The following is a 23,761-nucleotide window of genomic DNA, read 5'->3' on the forward strand; positions in this document are numbered from 1 at the left end:
TTGTCAATTAGCTTTAGTTTAAGATTCACTGCTGTCCTTTTGCGTAACCTCGTATTAATTTGCCTTCAATTTAAAGATGAAGTACCCTCAAAGTGACAGAAAGTCACCTGACCGGGAGCTGATAGGTTTTAGTTATTGTGGAAATGCTGTAACAAATAGCTGATAAAATATACAAGAACAGGTAAAACTTAACAGAAGACTTGTCAGGATGCCTCTTCATCAAGTTATTAAAACAGAAAGGATGAGAATTTGAAATCCAACACTGACTCTTCCGGAATACGAGCATCTCACAAAGCCAGATAAGGAACAGAGAGCAGGCCAAGCCTGTGCCGCCCTAAGAAACCCAAGAGATATAGTTTATAAGAGGAACAGCACTTTACTTCCTTTATGCCTGTAATCATCACTCCTGCTGTGGAGAGCAGCCACAAGACTACACACATAGAACGTGCACAGAGAACACTGCTGTGTGCTTATGGTACTGTCTCTTTTTCTCCCCACTTGCACTCTCAAACTTTGGATTTTACCCTTAAATTAGCAATTCCAGAGGTTTTCAAAAAATAGCCTCTGGCACACAGAAAAAAGAAGAGGAAACTTTTGGGGGGGTTAAGAAAGGATTAAGTGAGGATTAAGCCACTGCTACTCCCATCTTTCAGAACCCCTACCCCGTATTTGGTGATTTTCTGATTACAATCATAGAATCCTAGAATGGTTTGGGTTGGAAGGGATCTTAAAGATCACCCAGTTCCAACCCACAGACTGCAAACTCACAAAATGAATGGAGTTGCTTCCCGTAGGGTTCAGCCATCACATGCAGGGGGTACACAACCACAAGGATAGCTGGGGTGGTGGCACGCACCAGTGAACCCAGTTCAATCTATAGCGTTTGCACATGCTCAGGAAACTGGCGACCTCCCTCCACACAGCACTTCTGCTGCTATCAAAGCCTCCCTCCTCTACTGCAGTCAACTGTTTCTATCTTGGGAAAAGCCAGGTCAGGTCCCCATACACCATCAGCTGTACAATCAGGCTCCCCCTGAGGAAAGGAGAGCCTCGGCTTCAAAGCCTTGCTCCAGACTGGGAGGTAGCAGAACCTGGTTATTGCATGTTTCAAGAAATGCATTCGTCAGTGGGCTTGCAGATCAGAACTGGACAGACATAAGTCAGAGACCCTGAAAGATGCACACACAGAGACTAGAGCATCTCTAGGGTCAGCCCGACGGACAGCAGACATTGGCAATAACCCACACTCCCTTAAAGCAAGGCCGAGGAAGCCAACTGTGAGATCTAGGGAGTGTCTTCTGCTTGAGCATGCACCCGGAACTCCAGGACACAGGGGCTCTAGAGACTTGATCCCTGGCCGCCAACATACATGGCTTAAGGAATTAAGTTTGTACCTGTTTGAGGTGAAGAGGCTTAAATTTCTTGGTCAAATCATACTGAGTGCATTTGCGACACACTCCAATTACTAGATTTGTTGCATTTATGTTAAAATTAAAAAGTAGGACTACTTATCGTTAATCCTACTTTAAGTGTAAACATTTCGTTCAATAACTTTAACTGCAAAACACTGCTACAGCATATACAATTTGGATTTATTATGTGCATTTATTACTTGGGGCTTCTGGATGCTGAATGACTTCAAACATACTGGGAAGCTACAGGGACTCAAGAGATAGCAGCCTGCGATATTCTGAATAACAGTTTCAAACATTTTGTAAGCCACTTAGAAAACAGCTCAAAAGTGAAATAGATACTTAGGAAACATTCATCACTTTTCAACATGGGATCTTGGCACTTGTCTAAGAAAAAAAAAATAATTGAACGATGTAAGATTTTTCAAAAAAGGGAAGTTTTACAGATAAACTAACAGCACTTGATTTATTTCACAAGACAGCCAAGGATGGAAATAGTTCACATTTCTGTAGTAAAGCATTATATATAAATTTAAAATCTGAAGACATATATATATATACACATACACCAAGTTTACTGCAATGCATAAATATATAAACTTTCTAATACGCCAACCAATATAGGTCAGAAAATTGATGTATATAGTTCAAGTTTTGCAGCACTTCAGCATTGTAAAAAATAAAAAATAAAATAAATAATGGTCAAGGGTTAGGCTGCTGCCCTCTTTTTATCCCCCATTCTTTTGCTCAGGATCCCAGTAATTCCAACTACACACCAGCGCTATGGAGGGACTGAGCAGAAGTGAAGAATGTCTCTTCAAGGAATATTTAGTGAAATATAACTATTTTGTACTACTTTGGGATTGTATTTCAGCATATCTAAGATGATCCCATAAAGATGAAGGTTTACACTAGCAACTGAGGGCAGAGATTGGTTTGTCTGAGGTCCACAGAGTTGCAGAGTGGAAAGTATTGTATGTAGTTATAATACTGGTTATACAAAGCCTTTTTTTCTGAAGGGCAGGAGGTCTTATTTCTATTTCCATCTCCCTCTTTTTATTCGTTTTAAATAAATACACGTTATGCCCCACCCATCACAACAATAATGAAATTAAAAATTGAGGTAAAAGTGTTCTACCAGCTGATCTTGACTATGAACAAAACTCAGAAAAATACCACTACTGATGTGAACAAGACTTAGTAAGAAAAACAATGCAAGACACTAAATTCTTCACTGTAATCATACCATAAAACCCAGCTTTCAAAGTCAGACAGCAGTAAACAAGACCATACCTTAGCACAGAAATCATTAGTAAACCAACTTTTGATCACAATTTAAAGTCACTGTAGAAATTTTTCTTAACTTTTAGTCCAGAATCATGTTTTCTGAAAAACATATACAGGCTTGTCATATTTCACCTTTGTTCTATCAGAAATAAACTGCACTTTTCTATAATCCCCAGTCTTTAAAACCATTTTTAGTTAGCAAGTGATCTGAAGTACAAAGGAACACACCTATTTTCTTTAATTTGTCGAGTTTTGCTGATTTTAAAGCAAAAGCTGCAATCATTATTAACCACTGCAAAAACCGTTTCCTTTTGACTTCAAGGAAACAGCCACCAGAGCCCACACAGGAACACATCCCACCCACCTGTACACCAGTTCATCAGGCTATCCAAATGACAGCGTAGAAAAACACGGTTTACTTCTCTGTAGTATACTATATCCATTTCAGATTAGTCCATTTTAAATATATTAAAAATATTTGTAGGAATGAAACCATTGCAAATGAATGAAAAAACCGTATGTACACACCTCCAACATATTTAGGCACAGACCTTAACTTTTGAGAAAGGATTAGAAATCAAAGGTGCAACAACCAACATCTCCTGTGGCATTATGGTCAAACCAGTATACGAGAGAGGTTGGTTATCATATAGCTTCTGTGTATTACAGCTATCCAGTCCAAGATAGCACATTAAGTCTTATCAGTTCCCCTCAGGGGAAACACATCTTAAATCTTACTGTCAATAAACTTCGCCAAAGGAATACCAATTCCCACCTATTTCAGACACAAAAAAAAAAAAACTCCTTCGATAACACAGTTCTACTCTTCCAAATGGCTATGACTGAAGGTGTTTCCTTAATCCCCTTTTAATATTCCCCCCTCTCTTCTTTTTAATGTATACTTAAGTTATTTGCTCCCAAAACAAGAACTGAGACTCAAGCTTTTTAAGCATTTAAAACAAAAACAGTTACCATACCAAAGCACAGCATACAGTGTAAGTTTCAGCTGTAATTTCTCAGCTTTTCCTTTATATAGAGCTATATTATGGTGGACTGCGCAGAATTCTTCCAGTCTCCTCCTCTGTCAGCATACAGCTCACGGAGAAGGTACTCGGATGCGGAATAACCCCTGTTGAAGCTGCAGTCGAAAGAGCTTGCAGTTTGCGATCCGCAAAGCCGCGCAACCGGTGCGGCGGAGGTCTGATGGGAACAGTGGTTTAGTGCGCTGCCAGGTTCCCGTGCTTCTCTTAAATTCTCTAACATAGTCATAATTTGTACCTAAAGTCACACATGCACACACAAAAAAAGAGATAAAATGCTTAAAGCATAATGTAGCTACTGTCACATTTAACCTGTAATAATGCAAACACATGGATAAGAGCGTGTACAGAAACACAAATCTGTTTCTGGATGCATGATTGAAATTATTGTCAAAAGGAAACTACTACAACATTTTTATCTACTTAAATCCACCACATTTGGAATTCTGCTCTTTTATATCTTGTAGAAAGCCATGTTACACATTCATATACCTACATATGGCCATGAAAGCACGCTGTCTTTCAAGTATCTTTTACAGTATGTGGCCAGATGTTGAAAGCTGAATATTGAACACGAATATGCTTACTAGTACACATGTATTCAGTTAGGATTTAGAGCCTAGAGTCACTATCGCATCCATATGAACCACTGGATCATGTTCCCAAAATGCACAACTACCTGCTTACCACTGCAAAGGCAGGAGAAGCACCTACAGGCACTAACATTTTTAATTATATTTATACAAATGCATAACATACTCTTCGTCTTGATCTCTTATGATCTTCAAACTGCTAAGCAACCAAATGCTTTAGTGCTGAATCAGTTTCTGAAGAGCTCCAGTGTACAAAACCAAACTGTATGTTTCTGTATGTCCAACATAATTAACCACAGTAACTTATCAGAACATAGTCCCAGCCTTTTACTCTAACAAAATGCAGTCTAATTAGTGCCAAACAGACTGGAATAGTGCCAAGACTGGAAAAAGATAAGCAACAGAAGGTTATTACGTCTAATTCTGACCTGTATCAAGATCTCCAATCACATATATGCTGGCTCCGATGGGCACAGCTCCATACACGAAAGAAGAACTAGTTGGGATACATAGGTTCTGGTCATTTAGATAAATCCACCTGTAAAAATAATAATTAAAAAATTGTGATTTTTATTGAGCACATTAAAAAAATCTGGCAATTAAAGGAGGGCCCAGGAGAACCTCTGTCCTCTGCTGGATACTAGGGGAAACCTAGTGACTGAGGATGAGGGAAAGGCTGAGGTACTTAATGATGCTTTTGCCTCAGTTTTTAACAGACAAACCAGCCATCCTCAGGGTACTCAGTTCCCTGAGCCTGATGGCACACATGGGGAGCTGACTGAAGTCCCCATAATCCAGGAAGAAACAGACAGTGACCTCCTGCTCCACTTAGATGTATACAAGTCTATGAGCTGGATGGGTTCCACCCAAGAGCGCTGAAGGAGCTGGCAGAGGACCTTGCTAGGCCACTCTCCATCATCTATCAGCAGTCCTGGTCTAGTGGGCAGGTCCCTAAGGATTGGAGGCTGGCCAGTGTGATGCCTCTCCACAAAAAGGGCAGGAAGGAAGACCCCAAAACTCCAGACCTGTCAGCCTGAGCTTAGTGCTGGGGAAGGTCAAGGAGCAGATCTTCCAAAGTGAGATAATAAAGCACCAGAAGGAAAATGGAGGGATCAGAACCAGTCAGCATGGGTTCATGAAGGGCAGGTCCTGCCTGACCAACCTCATCTCCTTCTACAACAAGGTGTCCCTGCTGGTTGATGAGGGAAAGGCTGTGGACATTGTCTATTTGTACTTAAGTAAAGCCTTGGATACTGTGTCCCACGGCATTCTCCTGGACAAACTGACTGTTCATGGCCTGGATACAAGGATTTTTCGCTGGGTTGGAAACTGTCTGGATGACCAGGCCCAAAGATTGCTGGTAAATGGTACTGCATCTCGTTGGTGAGCAGTCACTAGTGGTGACCCTCAGGGCTCGGTGTCAGGGCCAGTGTTGTTTACCATCTTCGTTGATGATCTGGATGAGGGGATTGAGTGCACCCTCAGTAAATTTACAGACAACACCAACCTGGCTGGGAGGCTTGATCAGCTGAAGCATAGGGAGGCTCTGCAGAGGGATCTGGACAGGCTGGATCAATGGGCTGAGGCCAATGGTATCAGTTAGCTCAACAAAGCAAAGTGCCGAGTCCTGCGTTTGGGCCACAACAACCTCATGCAATGCTCCAGGCTTGGGGAAGAGTGGTTGGAAAGCTGCTCATGAAAAAGGACCTGTGGTTGCTGACTGACCGAGCTGAACATGAGCAGCTCGTGCCCAGGCAGGCAAGAAGTGAACAACATCCTGGCCTGTATCAGCAATAGTGTGGCCAGCAGGACCAGGCAGTGATTGTACCCCTGTACAATCCACAAAGCCACTGGTGAGGCTGCACATTGAATCCTGTGTTCAGTTCTGGGCCCCCCACTGTGAGAGAGACATTGAGGTGCTGGATTGGGTCCAGAGAAGGGCAGTGAAGCTGGCAAAGCGTCTGGAGCACAAGACTGATAGGAATGGCTGAGGGACCTGGGGTTGTTTAGTCTGGAGGAAAGGATGCTGAGAGGGGACCTTATCGCTCCCTACAGCTATCTGAAAGGAAGTCGTGGTGAGGTGGGGAATCAGTCTCTTCTCCCAAATAACAAGGGATAGGACAACAGGTAGCTGCCTCAAGCTGTGCCAGGGGAGGTTTAGGGTGTATATTAGGAACAATTTCTTCAGAGAGGGTGATCAGGTATTGGAACAGGCTGCCCAGGGCAGTGGTGGAATCACTGTCCCTTGGAAGTGTTCAAAAACAGTGTAGATGAAGCCCCCACAGTGATATGGTTTAGTGGTGGTCTTGGCAGTTCTGAGGGAATGGTCTATGATCTTTTGACTCAAAAGTGATCTTCTGACTCAAAAGCAGAGTGTACAAGCTCATTTCTTATGTAAAGACTGTCTAGTTCAGGACATCCTGGCAATTCCTAACCAAGAAAAGCAATTGGTACTGCTGTATGAGAAGCTCATAATACTTGATCCTGAAGTTGTTTTATTTCTGAATCACTCCACTTATCTGTATAACCGGCCCATAATGAGTTCTTGCAGCCATCCAATATGACTTTCTGGAAGGAAACGGGCATATAAGGGAGCCTCTTCTACAACAATAGATAGAAGACTGGCAATTAAAATTGTAATGGATTTGGAGGAAAAAAAATAAATGTCTATTACCTGGAATTGAAATAGATTTTCCTGATCACCCATCGGACTCTTTTCAAATCATTTTCTTGCTCCTACTGTAACCTTAGTGTTCATTTCAAGTGTATTCTCATTTCAACACTGAAATCAGCCTGACCTTTCTATCAAGGGAAAAGCAATTTTCAATGTTGAAGCCTTTGGAGACCAAGTAAGTAGTTTCCTCACCCAGTGGGACACTGACTTGTAAAGATGTCCCATTTATCTAGAGCTGTCAGCATCCTTTCTGTGGTTCTGAAACAATTTTGTACAAAATGCTGCTGCACTTCTGCAGATGCTCTCACAGTTACTGTTTAGAGACCCTAAAAACATACAAATCAACGGTATTTTAGCACAGCAATGCTATTTAGCATTTTTAGTTACTGCTCCTAGATCTTTTATTGAATAATTTACAGAGAATACAAAAGCTTGAAAAACTTTTTAAAAGCATCCCATATATTTTCATGTCCATACACGGTTAATTTGAGAGAAATTAACATCAGGAAAAATCTTGACAGATACTGCTGACCTTCAAAAATTCTGCATTATCTTAACCCATGATTCAGAAGCAAACCTCTTTTCCGGCACTGAAGAATATGCTGCCACTTACTAATTATCTTGGGGAAAGAGATCAAATTTTAAAGGCCAAATGAAATGCTCAGCTGTCCAGTACTCTCTGTGCTGTACACGCAAGGATTCTGATTCTGTAGAAAGCAAGGGAACGTATTGTAGCAGTCACAGAGGAACTAACAGCAGCAGAAACAAGAAGCCCTCTACACTGGTTCAGAACCCCTGTTACAGAGCAAACCACCTCATACCATGTTACATTAGCTTCTTTTCCTGACTGTGCAATAGGACACAATATTTTCACTGGTTGTTGTGGTTTAAGCCTAGGACACTGGTTTTTAGCACTAAGCGACCTAGAAATTATGAAAACTGAGTAAGTGGCAGAAAAATGCAGGATGACGATCGCAATTTCTTTCTTTTTTCTTTTTTTCTTTTTAAACAGTAGATACAGGCCCACGTTAAGGAAGAAAAAAACCACAATTAGACAAGTTTAGTCTAGCTACTGACCAAGTTTAGGCTTGGAAAATATGTGATTTTCATGGGCTTATCTGCACTAGATACTCAGGGCATCAAAGTTTAAATAAAAATACCCTAAACATACGAGGCCCAAGCATATTCCTACTGCTTATCACGGAAGAAAGACATTAAAGTATGTGCAGTTGCCCGTGCAAAATCATTGTCGCTCTTTCTCAATGCATATACTTTAAAAACCAGGCAGAACTTTTCAGGAACGCTTACAGGCTTTAGCAGTTGAAACTAGGAAGGAACAAAGACAGGAAGGGCAAGGGGTCACATCTCTTCAGAATTTGACTAAGCTCCAGCACCATGTGGGTTGTGCCTGCTGTTTGAACAGCATGGAAAAAACACCATGGCAAGAAATTCACGGTCTTCAGGAATCTGAAGACAATCCTTGGGACATAGCTCTTGCATACTTCCCTGGGAGGGCTTTACTCAACCCGAATCAGAGAGTAGCAGGGAGGGGATGCATGTACCTCTGTAACCACAAACAGCAATGATTACTCTGAATCTGAAATATGCTTCCACTAGTGTTGAAAAAAGAGGAAGGAATCCTGATTCTTTTTTCAGTCTTAAACAAAATCATCCATCCACACTGCTGTGATTAACAAGCAGGATGGCAAGTATTTTGTTTCCAAGCGAGAAGTAAATAAAAGAAAATTATACAAAATCAATGTATTCCAGACACATCACCTAAAGCTTACACCAGCTGTGAAAGGAAGCCTACAACTGAATGAGAATCTTCTCCTTGTTCCTCTCCTCTAACAGTACTGTCAGTCACTTCATTTTCTGATCACATTTGCATAAGCATTCTTCTAATAAAATTCCTGCACACTGAATGGAAGAATCTTCCAAATTACACATACTATCTAATTTGATAGGTGGACCACTCGGTGGATAAAGAACTGCCTGGATGGCTGCACACAAAGAGTTGTGGTCAATGGCTCGAGGTCCAGCTGGAGACCAGTAACGAGTGGTGTCCCTCAGGGATCGGTGTTGGGACCGGTCTTGCTCAACATCTTCACCGCTGACATGGACAGTGGGATTGAGTGTGCCCTCAGCAAGTTTGCCGATGACACCAAGCTGTGTGGTCCGGTTGATACGTTGGAGGGAAGGGATGCCATCCAGAGGGACCTTGACACGCTTGTGAGGTGGGCTGATGCCAACCTTATGAAGTTCAACCATGACAAGTGCAAGGTCCTACACCTGGGTTGGAGCAATCCCAGGCACAGCTACAGGTTGGGCAGAGAAGAGATTCAGAGCAGCCCTGCAGAGAAGGACTTGGGGGTGCTGGTCGATGAGAAAATGAACATGAGCCAGCTTCAGTGTGTGCTCGCAGCCCAGAAAGTCAACCGTATCCTGGGCTGCATCAAAAGGAGTGTGACCAGCAGGTCGAAGGAGGTGATCCTGCCCCTCTACTCTGCTCTTGTGAGACCTCACCTGGAGCATTGTGTGCAGTTCTGGTGTCCTCAACATAAAAAGGATATGGAACTGCTGGAACAAGTCCAGAGGAGGCCACGAGGATGATCAGGGACTGGAGCACCTCCCATATGAAGATAGGCTGAGAAAGTTGGGGCTGTTCAGTCTGGAGAAGAGAAGGCTGCGTGGGGACCTCAGAGCAGCCTTTCAGTGTCTGAAGGGGGCCTATACAGATGCTGGGGAGGGACTCTTCATTACAGATAGGGGAAGGGGTAATGGGTTCAAACTTAAACAGGGGAACTTTAGACTAGATATAAGGAGGAAGTTCTTTACTGTGAGCGTGGTGAGGCACTGGAATGGGTTGCCCAGGGAAGCTGTGAATGCTCCATCCCTGGTGGTGTTCAGGGCCAGGCTGGACAAAGCCCTGAGTGGCATGGTTTAGTGTGAGGTGTCCCTGCCCATGGCAGGGGGATTGGAACTTGATGATCTCAAGGTCCTTTCCAACCCTAACTATTCTATGAGTCTATTATTCTATGATACTGTGTTTCTAGATTTAGTTGACTACTTAAGATACGCCTGAAAGCATTTCCTTATTTTTGTGATGTTTCAGGAGCAAAAATAATACTTCTAAGGAGTTTTTACCAAGTATTCATATTGCTTCTGAACAAGTATCTCTCCCTTATCTCTCTCAATACCTGCAAATTTTCATAATGCTTCTGAACCAGGAGCTCATGAAGAGAAGAATGCCTACACCACTTACAGACCACCAATGGCTATACTCCAGAACACAGATCCATCAGCAGCTCTTGCAAAGAATCTTAAAGCCAATTTGTGCTGTATTAAATATTTCTAAATATTCATATCAAAAACAAGAAACCCAAACCACCACAGTGTTTAAAGACAGCATCCGATTCTCCACACACTTATGCAATACTAAATGGCATATTATAAATTAGAAACTCTGGCAGAAGGACTGACTGACCCATGAAGGTCCTTAAGATTAACAAGATTTCCTGCTGTTTACAGAGTAAAGCAATGCTGGAACATCGAGTGAAGGATACCCTTAAAACCCCATGAAAGAGGAGATGGAGATGTAAATCGATTTTTAGCTCAACTGGTATTTTAAGCAGGGTACAATAAAGCACATTGAGAACAAAAAGCTCAATCCATAGCCTTTGGAGGTAAAAAAAAAAAAAAACCTACATCCTGCAGACCTGCACTATCATATTTGCTATTTGCTATCCTTTGGTCATCTAAATTTATTCACGGTTGTGACTCAAAAAATAGACTGACAAAACATTTTTATTAACTGAAATTAACAACAACAACAACAAAAATCTCACTTCCAGAAGTACTTCAAATGTAAGAACTATTTTCTACATTATCCTGTCCACATCTCATATATATGCTACTACCCACACTCACTTCATTTATTTTATTACTTGCTTATACTACATAGCTTAACAGGAGGCTCAGTGTTTACTCTTCTGCCACCATGAAGATCTCAGCACATCTCTAGTCTTTAGAGAAGTCTGCGTCATGGTCAAGAATAACAATTTTGGAAGACTGTGTGCTGTGAGTTATTCTGGAGTAAGTTACTGTCAATGTAAGCAATATTAAACAAGTCTAGTCCTTTAATCCAAGTCAAGCCAGAATTATGCCGTTTATATGAATTAATATGTTTATATACTGATCTAAGTACACACTTAGACATATACACTGAGTCAAACTCAGATCCTCATGGACTCTGGATGATGCCAGGCCCTGTGTTCTCAGGTAACGAGAGCCAAGGCACGTATGAAAGATGATGCCGATCACGCACGTGTGCCTTGCTGCACGTACCTGCAAGCCAACAACATCTAATGGCTGAACTCACAGTACAAAACATTCCTTCCATTCAAAAGGCGAGTGCGTATGGTGGAGTTCTGCACTTACTTAAAAACAGCTGGAGAAGTCTGTAGCTCATTACAAAGCATGTAGTACAGAGATGTAAAAAAGCACTGAGTTTTAGTTTGAGACTGCTAGGATTTGTACACTGTGCTTTCTGACTCACTGCTGCTAAATGATCTTGCAAACACACTCTTCCTTCCCAGAGATCTCTTAACCCAACACTTTTAGACTTCTCTGCGCAATACACACATACAATGTCAGTGTAGTATTTCAGTATTACTCCTCCACTGTGACCACAAAAACAGTATACGTGCTGTAGAGTCTGAAGGTGTTTATATCACAGAACCCATCCCAAAAACTCTCTGAGGGTACCAGGGTACAGAAATCAGGGTAAGTGTTCGACTCCAGGAGGTGGAGCAGTGGTGACCAACCTTATAGCCTTCTATGAGGAAGTGACTAGGTGGAGGGATGATGGTAGAGCGGTAGATGTAGTTTTTCTTGATTTCAGTAAGGCATTTGATACTGTCTCCCACAGCATCCTCATAGATAAGCTAAGGAAGTGTGGGCTTGACGATCAAGTAGTGAGGTGGATCGAGAACTGGTTGAAAGGAAGAAGGCAGAGAGTTGTGGTCAATGGCGCAGAATCTAGCTGGAGGTCTGTGACTAGTGGAGTTCCTCAGGGGTCGGTGCTGGGACCGGTGCTGTTTAATATTTTCATCAATGACCTGGATGAGGGAACTGAGTGCACCCTCAGCAAGTTTGCTGATGACACAAAACTGGGAGGAGTGGCTGACACACCAGAGGACTGTGCTGCCATTCAGCGAGACCTGGACAGGCTGGAGAGTTGGGCGGGGAGAAACTTGATGAAATTTAACAAGGGCAAGTGTAGAGTCTTGCATCTGGGGAAGAACAACCCCATGTACCAGTACAGGTTGGGGGTTGACCTGCTGGAAAGTAGTGAAGGGGAAAGGGACCTGGGGGTCCTGGTGGATAGGAGGATGACCATGAGCCAGCAATGTGCTCTTGTGGCCAAGAAGGCAAATGGCATCTTAGGGTGCATTAGAAAGGGAGTGGTTAGTAGGTCAAGAGAGGTTCTCCTCCCCCTCTACTCAGCCTTGGTGAGGCCGCATCTGGAATATTGCGTCCAGTTCTGGGCCCCTCTGTTCAAGAAGGACAGGGAATTGCTTGAAGGAGTCCAGCGCAGAGCCACAAAGATGATTAAGGGAGTGGAACATCACCCTTATGAGGAGAGGCTGAGGGAGCTGGGTCTCTTTAGCTTGCAAAAGAGGAGACTGAGGGGTGACCTCATCAATGTTTACAAATATGTGAAGGGTAGGTGTCAGGATGATGGAGCTAGGCTTTTTTCAGTGATATCCAGTGATAGGACAAGGGGCAATGGGTGTAAACTGGAACATAGGAAGTTCCACGTTAACATCAGGAAGAACTTCTTTACTGTAAGAGTGACAGAGCACTGGAACAGGTTGCCCAGGGGGGTTGTGGAGTCTCCTACACTGGAGATATTCAAGGCCCGCCTGGACAAGTTCCTGTGTGATGTACTGTAGGTTACCCTGCTCTTGCAGGGGGGTTGGACTAGATGATCTTTTTAGGTCCCTTCCAACCCCTGGGATTCTGTGATTCTGTGAGATATTCCAGTAACACTGCACCCTCTTCTGGCCAGTAACAGCACTCCTGCCTCCCAGGGCTGAAACTGCAGCCTTCCAAAGCCACAAAGCACAAACCCCTGATAGCAGCACCCACTGCAGAAGCTGGGCCATTGTCCCAGTCTTCGCTGCTTTCCATTTCCAAAGGAAGACACACAACCTGTGTACTACCGCAGTGCAAGCACACGTGTATTTGAAGTTAAAATGTCTAAGCTCAAATTCTATGCAGTGGCAGAGCAGAAAGGCAAAGTCTGAGTATCTCAGCAGCCCACAACACATGCCTCCTGCAGCAACTCAAGATCCAGATTACCTGCTGCTACTGTCTGCCCTCCCTCTGCACCAGCACAGCGCTGGTGCCACACTACATATGGGGTGTAAGAACAAGACCTGAAGCGGCTGGACGATTATTATGGTTTTACTTGAATCCTGTAACACCTCTAGGATGCCACACATCAGAAGCACTGCCGCGCTGCAGCCAGCAGGTGGCACCAAAGATTTTTCAAACTCCGCTTTGTGGGAGCTCTATCTGAAACAACCTGCACAGGTTCAAACATCGATCAGCTATAAATGCTTGGAACAGAAATGCATGGAATTTCCTACCTCTAGCTTAGGAATTCCCAAGATGCGAATTCCTGGGGACAGGGTTGGATTGTGGAGAAGCATCCCTGTACATACTTCTTCCACTTCTCCAGATGCACTCACAAGGAGCTTAAAGCATGAGTACCGGTAGGGGGCAGCGGTACTCCAGCACTTCGGGGAATTGTAGGGTGCAAGAGAACGAGGCATACTACCTGTATGTTCAAGGTGTTTCTCCTGCTTAACGACACTCAAGACATGGTGGCTCAGGGCTTTAGGACTGGTATCTTAGAGGGACACGCCACTGAAGCAGACAGCCCTTTGTAACAGCCATATTGTGTCAGAAAAGGTAAACTGAACAACAGAGGTGCATGGCACAAATGTAATACGCTTTGAAGGGCTGGGGGAGCAGACAGGTGAGTGTGTAAGGCATGTATTTTTTATCTTTATAGTTGCAGTTAGTTACCTCTTAAACTCATCATGATAAAATTCAGATTTGCACGTCACCATCTCACTGGCTTGACTGTCATCACGACTCCTGACGCCGCCAAATACATAAAGCTCAGAGGCAACTCCACAGGCCACTGCCCCAAACCTGAGAATCCAAATGAGAAAAATAAGTAAATGCAATATACCAAAACAATTCCTTATATCCTTCTGAACTTTATCCATTTTCTAAATTTATATACACACATACTCCTCAGGTTCAACTAGATGAGTCATATAAACACCTGATTCAGACCATGTAAAAGAACAAAATAGCAAAGTATTAATCCCTGGAAAAATCCTCAAGTTCTAGTTCAACTACAATTTCTAGTATTCATTTTGCATTAGGGAAGTATTCCTTGCAACATCAGGAGTGTGTTTCTACAAAATTCATATTTATTGCCAAAATGCTCATCTTTACTCAGCCAAGTTAACTACAGGCCACCAGAAAGACATGACGAAATCCATAGGTCATCTTCAGGGATTCATCAAGGAAAAGACAACTCCTTCTCACCAGAGTGTTAAAGGAAGAAGTTTGTACACAGCAGCCTAGCTCTCCCCTTCCACTTTCACTCACCTTCTCTCTTTCAGAGGACAGATTGCTGTCCACTGCTGAGTCCTAGGGTCATAACACTCAACAGATTCAAAGAGTTTTCCATAGGAGCCTCCACCCATTGCATAGATTTTCTTCTTCATAGCTGCATAGCAGCCAATCTTGTAGAAAAAAAGAAAAAGCAGATCTAAAATGACACGCAAATGTGACAGTATTGAGAGCTCAAAACTAACTATATGCACATACACACACAGTTAGTTGCCTGCACCACATGCCTAACAATGCCACACAAAAATCGTCAGCCACAGTTTTGTTCTGGTATATAAAGAAAGCAACTACTCTCTCTTAGTTCATTTTGAGACTGTTATAACTTCTACTTGAAACAGGAGGTTGGAATATATACATATATGTTGGCATTAACTATTAAACAGTAAGTAATGTGATAACATACAATGTAGTTTTTACCTTTCTAACCATGGTCAAGTCTGGCTGCTTGGTCCAGGTCCGGCTATAAATATCATAGCTCTCCATAGAGATAAGCTCCCTTTCACCGTCCTCACCTCCCAGGATATACAGAATTCCATCAATTTCTACCACACCAAAATTATGTCGGGCCTAAGGAATATCAATAAAGTCAAGACTGTAAAACATAACCACCACTGGGAATAAATCAATACAATCTTTTTTCCGTGTATCTGTCTGCAAAAGGTTATTGCTATTATGCCTGAGTTTAGGTTTCGTTTGGGATTTTTAATGAAGTCCTAAACTCCAGAATAAGATTATTAACTTATTCAACTAAACAAAATAAAGGGTATTCAAAAAATACAGAGCAGCAAAAGCCAAAACAGACCACAAAGAAATCTAAGCACAGGGCTTGGCCCTATTTCAGTTTGCACAGTAGCGGTCTCTATGATGAAGCTGTTGCTTTCAGGTCTCAACAGCAGCAAAACTCAGACCCCATTATCTGTGAAAAGGCAGTTCTTCTATTTTTTACGTAGGAGAACAGCTACCCTCAGTCCCACAGCAAAGAGAAAACACAATATATTGTAGTCTTACTCACAGTAAGCAGGAAACAACGCATTGTTAACTACAAATGTAGCCAAAACTACAAGCCTTTGCCAACCAGAGAGTAATGAGGAAAATCCTGTTGCAAACAACAATTTCTTAATAAACACCCTATGCTGATTTAAGAAGATAAAAACACAGGTGTATTAAGGATGTATGTTTACAAATAATAAACTGTACTTTTTGATGGAATGCAAATTTGAAGAAGGAAGCATTAACTCAAACCAAACCTAAACAGGTCTGTGCAATCCAAGTTCTGTACGTTGGCCAGTCCTCTCTCCACCTTTTCTACACAGTCCAATTCCTTTGTCCATTTAGCAGTTCTCTTGTTTTAGAAGGACAGTGTATACTATATGACTGTTTGGTTATGAAATTCCTGAAATTTTGTAGTTCATTTTTACAGGTAGGTCTTCACTAATTGTTTAGCTTTTCCAGATCCAGCAGTCAATACCAGACCACAAGTATAACAGGATATAAACACAAGTCTGTCTGTAACATGATTTTGAATGTGTAAGATGCAAGTGACTGAGATTCACAGTAAAATTCCCAGACGAAAAGGAACATCTTGCCAAAATAAAATCTTAAATCCCAACAGCTAGATAGAGATCTTGCCTCATTCATTGGTGGTAAGGAGCTCCATGAATTGGTATCTGGATCGTATTTCTCTCCAGAGCTTAGTGTTCCCTTGTTTTCATCCTGACCACCAAGCACGAATAAAAATCCTTCTGTAAAACAAAATGCAACATGAGCTTAAAAGCAACACTCACACCTGTACACTGAGTGAGACAAAGTGACTGGTGAGCTCTATCCTGGAATTCACTAACAGATTCAGACCAGTCACAGGTCAAACTCTGGCCTGGAGAAGGTAAAGCATATACTTATATCTCGACTAAAGTCTACCCTTGTATGTACTCTTCAACATACTCAGTGATGCAGCAACTAGAATTTCCTTAAAACACGGAATACTCCTGGAGACACAGATGTAGCAGATTCCCACAAAACGTTGGGGGAATAAGACACTCAGATGACAGGGATTTTCACAGAATTAGGTAATGTTTTGGGCAGACAAAGGGGAAGCATGAAATAACCCCAGTGCAGTCAATCTTAAAGAAAAAACATACGCTTATTTTGAGGCACTGGTAAGTTTTTATAATATTGACTTTACAAATACAAAGTTCCCCTTTACCTGCTGACAATACTCCATGATTGATCCTTGGAATACTCATAGGAGCAAGTTCAATCCAGAGCTGTCTATTGGGATCATAAAGAGGACACATACACCGCATCACTGAGGTTGGTTTCCGTGATCTAAACACAGTGGTGGGGAGGGAACAAACAAAAACAGAAAGACAAGACAGTTTTACGAGTTTACCGTTAACAACTTGTGTCCAAATATTGCTTGTCCATTTTCTAGTGTATTTGGCTTTCATAAAGTGTGGCATTTTCTGGTAAGGAGAAGACCCTCAAACCAAATGTGTGTAAACTGAAACCAGATGGACTTCATTCAAACTCTATCTGCCTGTAGCATTTTTTATGAAGGAACTTTGAACAAACTAAAAAGAACTGATAGAAAGTACTAGTAATGTCTGAGCAAACCAATGACAAACTGACATGAACTGTTACTGGACTACTTCATTACACCTCTATAAAAAGCAAACATCTAAGTGCTGAACTTATTTAAATAGGACAAAAACCTCCCCTCCAGTACAGGAGGCACCAAAAACCAAAAGGGATTATTGTGCGGATGTCCTGGGTTCAGCAGTAGCAGTCATTTTTCTCCTTCTTAGTAGCTGGTGCAGCGCTGTGTTTTGACTTTCAGCCTGGGAACAGTGCTGATAGCACCGATATTTTTAGTTACCGCTCAGATGCTTGGTCTGGCCAAGGACTTTCTGAGCCTCATGCTCTGCCAGGGAGGAGGGGAAGCTGAGAGGAAGCAGAGACAGGACATCTGACCCAAAGTGACCAAAGAGGTATTCCATACCACAGCACGTCATGCCTGGGAGGTAACTGGGAGTTACCCGGAAGGGCACTCTCAGCTCGGTAGGGCTCGTTTTGGCAGGTGGTATCGTATTCTCTTCCCTTGTTATTCCTCTTATCATCATTGGTGTAGCAGCAGTGATTTGTGTTATACTTCAGTTACTGGGCTGTTCTTATCTCAACCCGTGGGAGTTACATTCTTTCGATTTTCCTCCCCATCTCTCTGGGAGCGGGGCTGGGGGGGAGTGTGGACTGCGTGGCCAACTTGCCGACAGGCTTTAAACCACAGCAGCGGAACAGGAATTTTCACGTGGCATCTCAGATGCACCAATAATAACTTTTTGGGGGGACCACAGCTATTATAAATGAAACAGTTAAAGCATATTCATTATTTTTAAGATTTACTATAAATGCTTTTCAGATCATCAGAAAAGAGTTTCTCCAACTATCTGTGCTTGAGTATAGCCTATTCAGTTAAATAAAAACCAGTCAATACCTACCAAACAAACACCATGTCCTACTCCCTAGTACACGCTGAATGTTAGAAAATTATCACAAAATAACTATTTATTGCTGTATCACTCACAAAGGTATTTTAGGTGTGTCTGACTCACTTAAAACCAAACTCAAATGACAGAGTAATAAGCCCATTAGGTGGATATATTCCCTCCACACTGTGTTTTCAGACATGCCACAAATGCTAGACACTTGTCTCTTTACCAGCTGTGACAACCTGTGGTACCACTTCATACTTACACTCGTTCTTCTCCACCAACAGTCACTATACACTCCGAGTAGCCCCGGGGCTTGAAGGAGGCCAGCATTGCCTCTCCCTGCTGCGGTGGTGTGAGGGGAATATTGTTGCACTCTTTGACAATCTCCCTTACCAGCGGTTCACACATCATCTGCTCACGTAAATATGCTGAATCTAAGCCGGAAACCCACACCGCTGACATGACATCCTTCATGTGAACCTAAAGGAAGAGAGAAATGTCAGAAAATCCCCCAAGCTTTACAGAACACCTCTAAGGCACTCCTACATACAGGAGCATCTATATTCATTAAAAGCTAAAGTTTCTTGATATTTGGAAGTAATAACAAAACTTACAACATAGTGTCATTAAGAAAACACAACATCTTCACAGTTTCACTACAGAAGTGCTACTTTCTTTCTCCCCACAAAATCTGTATCAAATGCCAGAAAGTTACCTTTTTATTTAATACTTATTAAATAATAAAGGCAGCAGATAAGACATCATCAACACAGCCCTCACCCCGTTACTGCAATCCCACTGTCTGCATTTCAGGTCAAATTCAATTAGTTCAATAAATGCAAGATTATTCCTGAACGAAATGTCTCTATTTCAAGTTCCCAACAACGAAAATAAACACTCCCATTTGGGCCACATTCAAAATATGAACATTTGAATGTCCTCACCTTTCTTGATTCAGAATCATGAGAAATCCACCTAATCACTGCTTCAAAGACGTATTTTTCATTTCCAACATTAAGCTTTTCCATCGACAGAACTTCTTTCAGTTTTTGAGGAGTCAGTTCCAAGAATTCCTCCGTGCTGCTGACATCTCGAAAGTGAGTTTCCAGATACTCTGAGGCAAGGTAGTGAACATGATGCAAACAATAGTGCAGTGCAAAGTCCCGAATACCAATACAGTTCTCAGCAGCTATGCAACCTTCTAAAAACTCACAGCAGAGAGTTTTTAAGTCTGTAAGCAGCAGGAGATCAGCTGCCTGTACCACATCTTGGATAGTTTCTTCATTTAGCCTGATCTGAAAGAATTAATTTAGAAGTTATACTACTATCTCGCTCATTAATTTAATGACATGTCTGCATTCATTACAGTCATTCTCAGTGGCTAAAAAATTGTATTAATGCCAAGGTAAAACTTAAGAGAAATTTGTATGATAGAACACATTCATAAATTAACACAGGGACTGAAAGCCATTTGCTTGACAGGAATTTTGTGCCTGAAGTAACCATAAAAGTGCTCATCTACACTGAAAACATAAAATTACTTTTGCCTCAATAAATAAATAATTATTTAAAATGCATATACAGAAGATAATGTCAAACCACATCTGCCTTTTCTTTTTCTCATAAAAATTAAACTCATTCAGCAATCTCCATCTCCAAATAAACTGGACACACCAGCTAAGGCTACTGGCACAGAGATCTGAAGGGACATGCAACCAGAGGCCAGAGAGGTGGGCGTGAGGATCAGTAAGGGAAGATGCCTGATGTACTGCAATTTTCAGTGCCAGAGTATCAATCTCTTTTGCTCGCAAACCAGTTCTTTTTTACAGCTATCAAAGACTGCATGTTTTAAAGCAGGTTACTGAAGGCAGCCACAAATTTCAGCACAAGCATTTGACATTGGCTCATTTAGAGCCCTTCCTGGCTGCACTTGAAGAGCAGAGACAACTCCTGCAGAACCTACTCCCTCTACTTCACATGACATACCACTCTATGGAAGTTTTACGACAAAGCGTTAAAACTCAAAAGGTTTATCTTTCAGGACAGCAGTGTTAAAACTCATGTTATTTTACTAAATATTCAATTTCTGTCTAGTTTATTTGAATACCATACCTGGCCACTGAAGATGTAGTCTAGTATCTCTTTCATGATATCGACAGATATCCCTTCAAGTTCAATCTTGTACGTTGAGCCATCATCCTTTGGAGGATTATAATTCAATTTTGTTCTAAGAGAGGAGAAGAAAAAAGAAAAAGCTCACAACTTGGACATTTCTTGATCTTGGTTTCCTGAAGAAACAAATGCTAGGTGTGGATCATGTGAGTGGTAACAGGTACGTTAAAACTTACAATATGATGTGAAAATTGTCTCTCAAATTAGCACAAAAAAGATGTATGTATTGTCTCTAGTATCACTCATCAGATTTCCAAATTCAACAAATATGTCAGCCTTCTAAGCTACCCATGTCATCAGAAAGCCAAAGTTAATTTTTCCCAGCTCACCCATCACAAGCACTCAAAATTTTCACTCAGAACTTCAAACAGAACAGCACCTCTGCTGACAGATGAAACACGAGAATTTGCTTTAATAAACGTGGAAAAAAAACTCAAAACAAACTAAAACAAAAAACACTTTAACACCAAAAAATCATTTCAATGAGCAGATGTGACCAGAATATACACTGGCAGCACAAATATTTGGACTGAATTACCATTTTGTGTAGCTTATGAAGTTATCAGTCTAATGCTATGCCTGGCTGTAACTAATGCAGCCCATGTGCTGCTCAGCTGAGCTTTAAATACTCATTTGCATCAGTGGATGCTTCACTTACGAACAATTTCTTTAGAAATACCAGGGAGAGTTTGATGTACCTTTGAAAAGAATGAAGGGGAGCTGGGGGAAAAGATAATGAAATAATAAAAATAATACAGCAGACAGAATCATTTTCCATCTTCTGTTAGAGCAAACACTTTTTCTAGGAAAGACAACTTCAGGTGCTCAAAAGGGAGCAGTCTCCACCAGTCTAATGAACACAGATACAAGAGCTAATAAAAGATCATTTTGAACACCTTTTTTTCATGCTTTAAGCAATGAAGAATACATTATATAAAGACCAGAAAACTTATTTCACTACCTTCACATCTCTATCACAGCACATTAAAATAAAAGCCTTAAAAAAATTTTGTATTCATTTGAATATATTCCTAGATAAAGTTTCTTAATGTGAAAAGCTGGGGCTTTTGTAAGATGAAAGAGTCAGTTCAACACAGTCTTCTACTGTCCACACTCATACTAAGTAAGTATATAAACAGGACTTAGCTAAGGACAGATTCTGCTTCACTTACTCATATCAGAATAAATAAGTTTCTCACGAAATAAGATGTAACTTGCATGAAACAAAATCCTAGATTATACCGAGCTATTTCAGAGTGTGAATAAGGATGGCAATTTTAGCCCTGAAGTGACTCATATTTGTGGCATTGCTCTCGCATGGCTTTTCTATGCTGCAAGATACCTATCACCAGTGAGCAGAACCTCCAGGAGATACTACTCTGATGAGTGCATACAACTGTATGAGATCTGAAGTTAAGCTGCCTCACTACGTTTGTACAGCACCTAGCACAAGTCATAATACAAATAACAATGATATAATATGGGTGAAGAAACTGATATTTCCTAACACTTGGAATGAGATTAGGAAAGTTAAGCCTATTCTCTAAAGTCTACATGACCTCCAATAAAGCGCATGCTGCAATAGCTAACATTGATTTGCAACTTGACAGCTAAAAACTCCTAAGCAGAATGTACATCACAAGCAGTACTATACAACATGCAGCTCAACTCACACCATCCTTGCACATATGGAATGTGCACTTTTCATGCCTACAACCTCCAAAGGAATGAAAGAGCATGTACATACAGAGTTAACACACATTTCACTCTAAGAGAGTGCCAAGGCTTCTTTACGCACATTTTCAAAACTATTCAAACTACATCAATTTTATACCAACTAGACTCAAAAGTTTTGGGTTTCTTGGTTTTTAATAAAAGCTGCATCTGGGATGAAATCGTATTTTCTTTTAATTTAACATAATATGTATCAAGGCTTGCAGCATCTGGCTTCCTTCACAAGAGAGACAGTCAGATGGTATCTGGACCTCATACGTATCAGGTACTCATGAGTAGCTGGTACGGTTAACTACACAGTGGTATCTACACAGAACCTGGGTAGTCCAACACATGGTGGGGCTCATAATGGATGCAAAGCATATAACAAACATGTTTCATGCCAGCACTAATCGGGAGATTATGGAAAGGACTGGTGCTATTTATCACCATCTTCCATCTTAGCATCACCCGTACACACCCAACCTAAATCACCTCATTGCACGGACTTTACGCTGACGCCTCCTGGTAACAAGAAAGTGTTGTTCAGAGGTTTTGGGTCTTATCAGGCTAGGTGTTCTAATTACTGGGTACGTTTTCTGGCATCAACAGTTGTTAACCTGAAAAGAAACAAACTAGCCACTGATGCAAGACCACAACACAAACCCAAAGCAGAAATGTAAAAAGCTTTGTCTGTCCTGAAAAGCAGTAGGTAAACATCTGTCCCATCACTTTAATTTGTTAGTTAATAAACTACTAGGTTATTTATTTCGGTACGGATTTCTGACATTAGAACTATTTCCAAACAGCAGCTGAAGGTACTCTTTGTCCCTCAAGTACTGCAGGCCAGCTCCTGGCTGTTGGCAAGAGGGGAGGAACAAAATTATGCAAGAACTTATTATAAGCAGGTTTGGGGCTGGAAAAGTTTAAGATAGAAAATTGTGAGTCCAATGTGGAAAGAAAGCTGGAGGAGGAGAATAAAGTAGCAGGTGTGCAAGTGGAGGGCAAGGAGCCACACGTCCTCTTGCATCACACAGCGTCAGCTGTTACGAGCACCCACACCTTGTTCACAAACTGAGATCTGGGCATCTTTGCAACAGACAGAACAAGAAAGTTTCAAAACGCATTTGTTCCCAGTTCAGAGCAGAAAGCTCACAGTGGTCCTGGTCCTCTCTTAAATTTAACTTCAGAAAAAAGGTTTCTAGCTGTGCTTAAGCAGATAGTTTCCAACCTGCTAATATCCCATGAGGGAGGTACTTTCTTTCCACCATGCTCTTCCCCACAGTGATTTATTCAGCCTATGATTTGTGTGGCTAGAAGCAGCAACCAGCGAGCCAAGGCGCAGAGAGGGACCCAGCTGCAGCATGACTGCTTCTAACACATGCACGTGAGAGCTTCCTACTCTGGATAGCATTTATTACTTTAAAAGCACTCTAAGCTGCCAAAGCTGCCAAACCACAGTAGAAAAGGCTGCCTTAGTCTTCCTTAACTCAGATGCAAGAGCAGAACATCAAGATTCAGAAGCAAATAAAGTTCCCACAGCCAATCAGAAAACCTGTTAGCTAGGAGCAGAGCAGAGCCAAGACACTTAAAGAACTGAGGGAAACAAACCAAGGCAGCTTCTTCATCCTGTTCTCTTAAGTAATTTAATTTTCAGCAGCTT

The 23,761-nt window shown here is 41.6% G+C and overlaps 1 protein-coding gene across 3 annotated transcripts in view; it reads right to left on the reverse strand.

The window, feature by feature from the left end:
• Positions 1 to 1,605: 1,605 nt before the first annotated feature.
• Positions 1,606 to 23,761, reverse strand: part of GAN (gigaxonin) — a 32,945-nt gene continuing 10,789 nt past the window's right edge. Inside the window, exons 2-11 of one of the 3 annotated variants that reach the window (XM_065661689.1) lie at positions 20,326 to 20,440; positions 19,158 to 19,508; positions 18,476 to 18,693; positions 16,929 to 17,050; positions 16,355 to 16,467; positions 15,143 to 15,292; positions 14,702 to 14,838; positions 14,105 to 14,233; positions 4,761 to 4,870; positions 1,606 to 3,977 (exon numbers count right to left, since the gene is read on the reverse strand). In XM_065661689.1, coding sequence (XP_065517761.1) covers positions 3,796 to 3,977; positions 4,761 to 4,870; positions 14,105 to 14,233; positions 14,702 to 14,838; positions 15,143 to 15,292; positions 16,355 to 16,467; positions 16,929 to 17,050; positions 18,476 to 18,693; positions 19,158 to 19,508; positions 20,326 to 20,440 — 1,627 coding nt within the window. In that variant the 3' untranslated portion in view covers positions 1,606 to 3,795. Of the gene's footprint in view, positions 3,978 to 4,760; positions 4,871 to 7,471; positions 7,714 to 11,912; positions 12,000 to 14,104; positions 14,234 to 14,701; positions 14,839 to 15,142; positions 15,293 to 16,354; positions 16,468 to 16,928; positions 17,051 to 18,475; positions 18,694 to 19,157; positions 19,509 to 20,325; positions 20,441 to 23,761 lie in introns of those variants that run through there. The other 2 variants (XM_065661691.1, XM_065661690.1) reach the window with 2 other exon arrangements.

Source organism: Lathamus discolor, chromosome Z (genome assembly GCF_037157495.1).
Source record: "Lathamus discolor isolate bLatDis1 chromosome Z, bLatDis1.hap1, whole genome shotgun sequence".
Classification (NCBI taxonomy): Eukaryota; Metazoa; Chordata; class Aves; order Psittaciformes; family Psittacidae; genus Lathamus; species Lathamus discolor.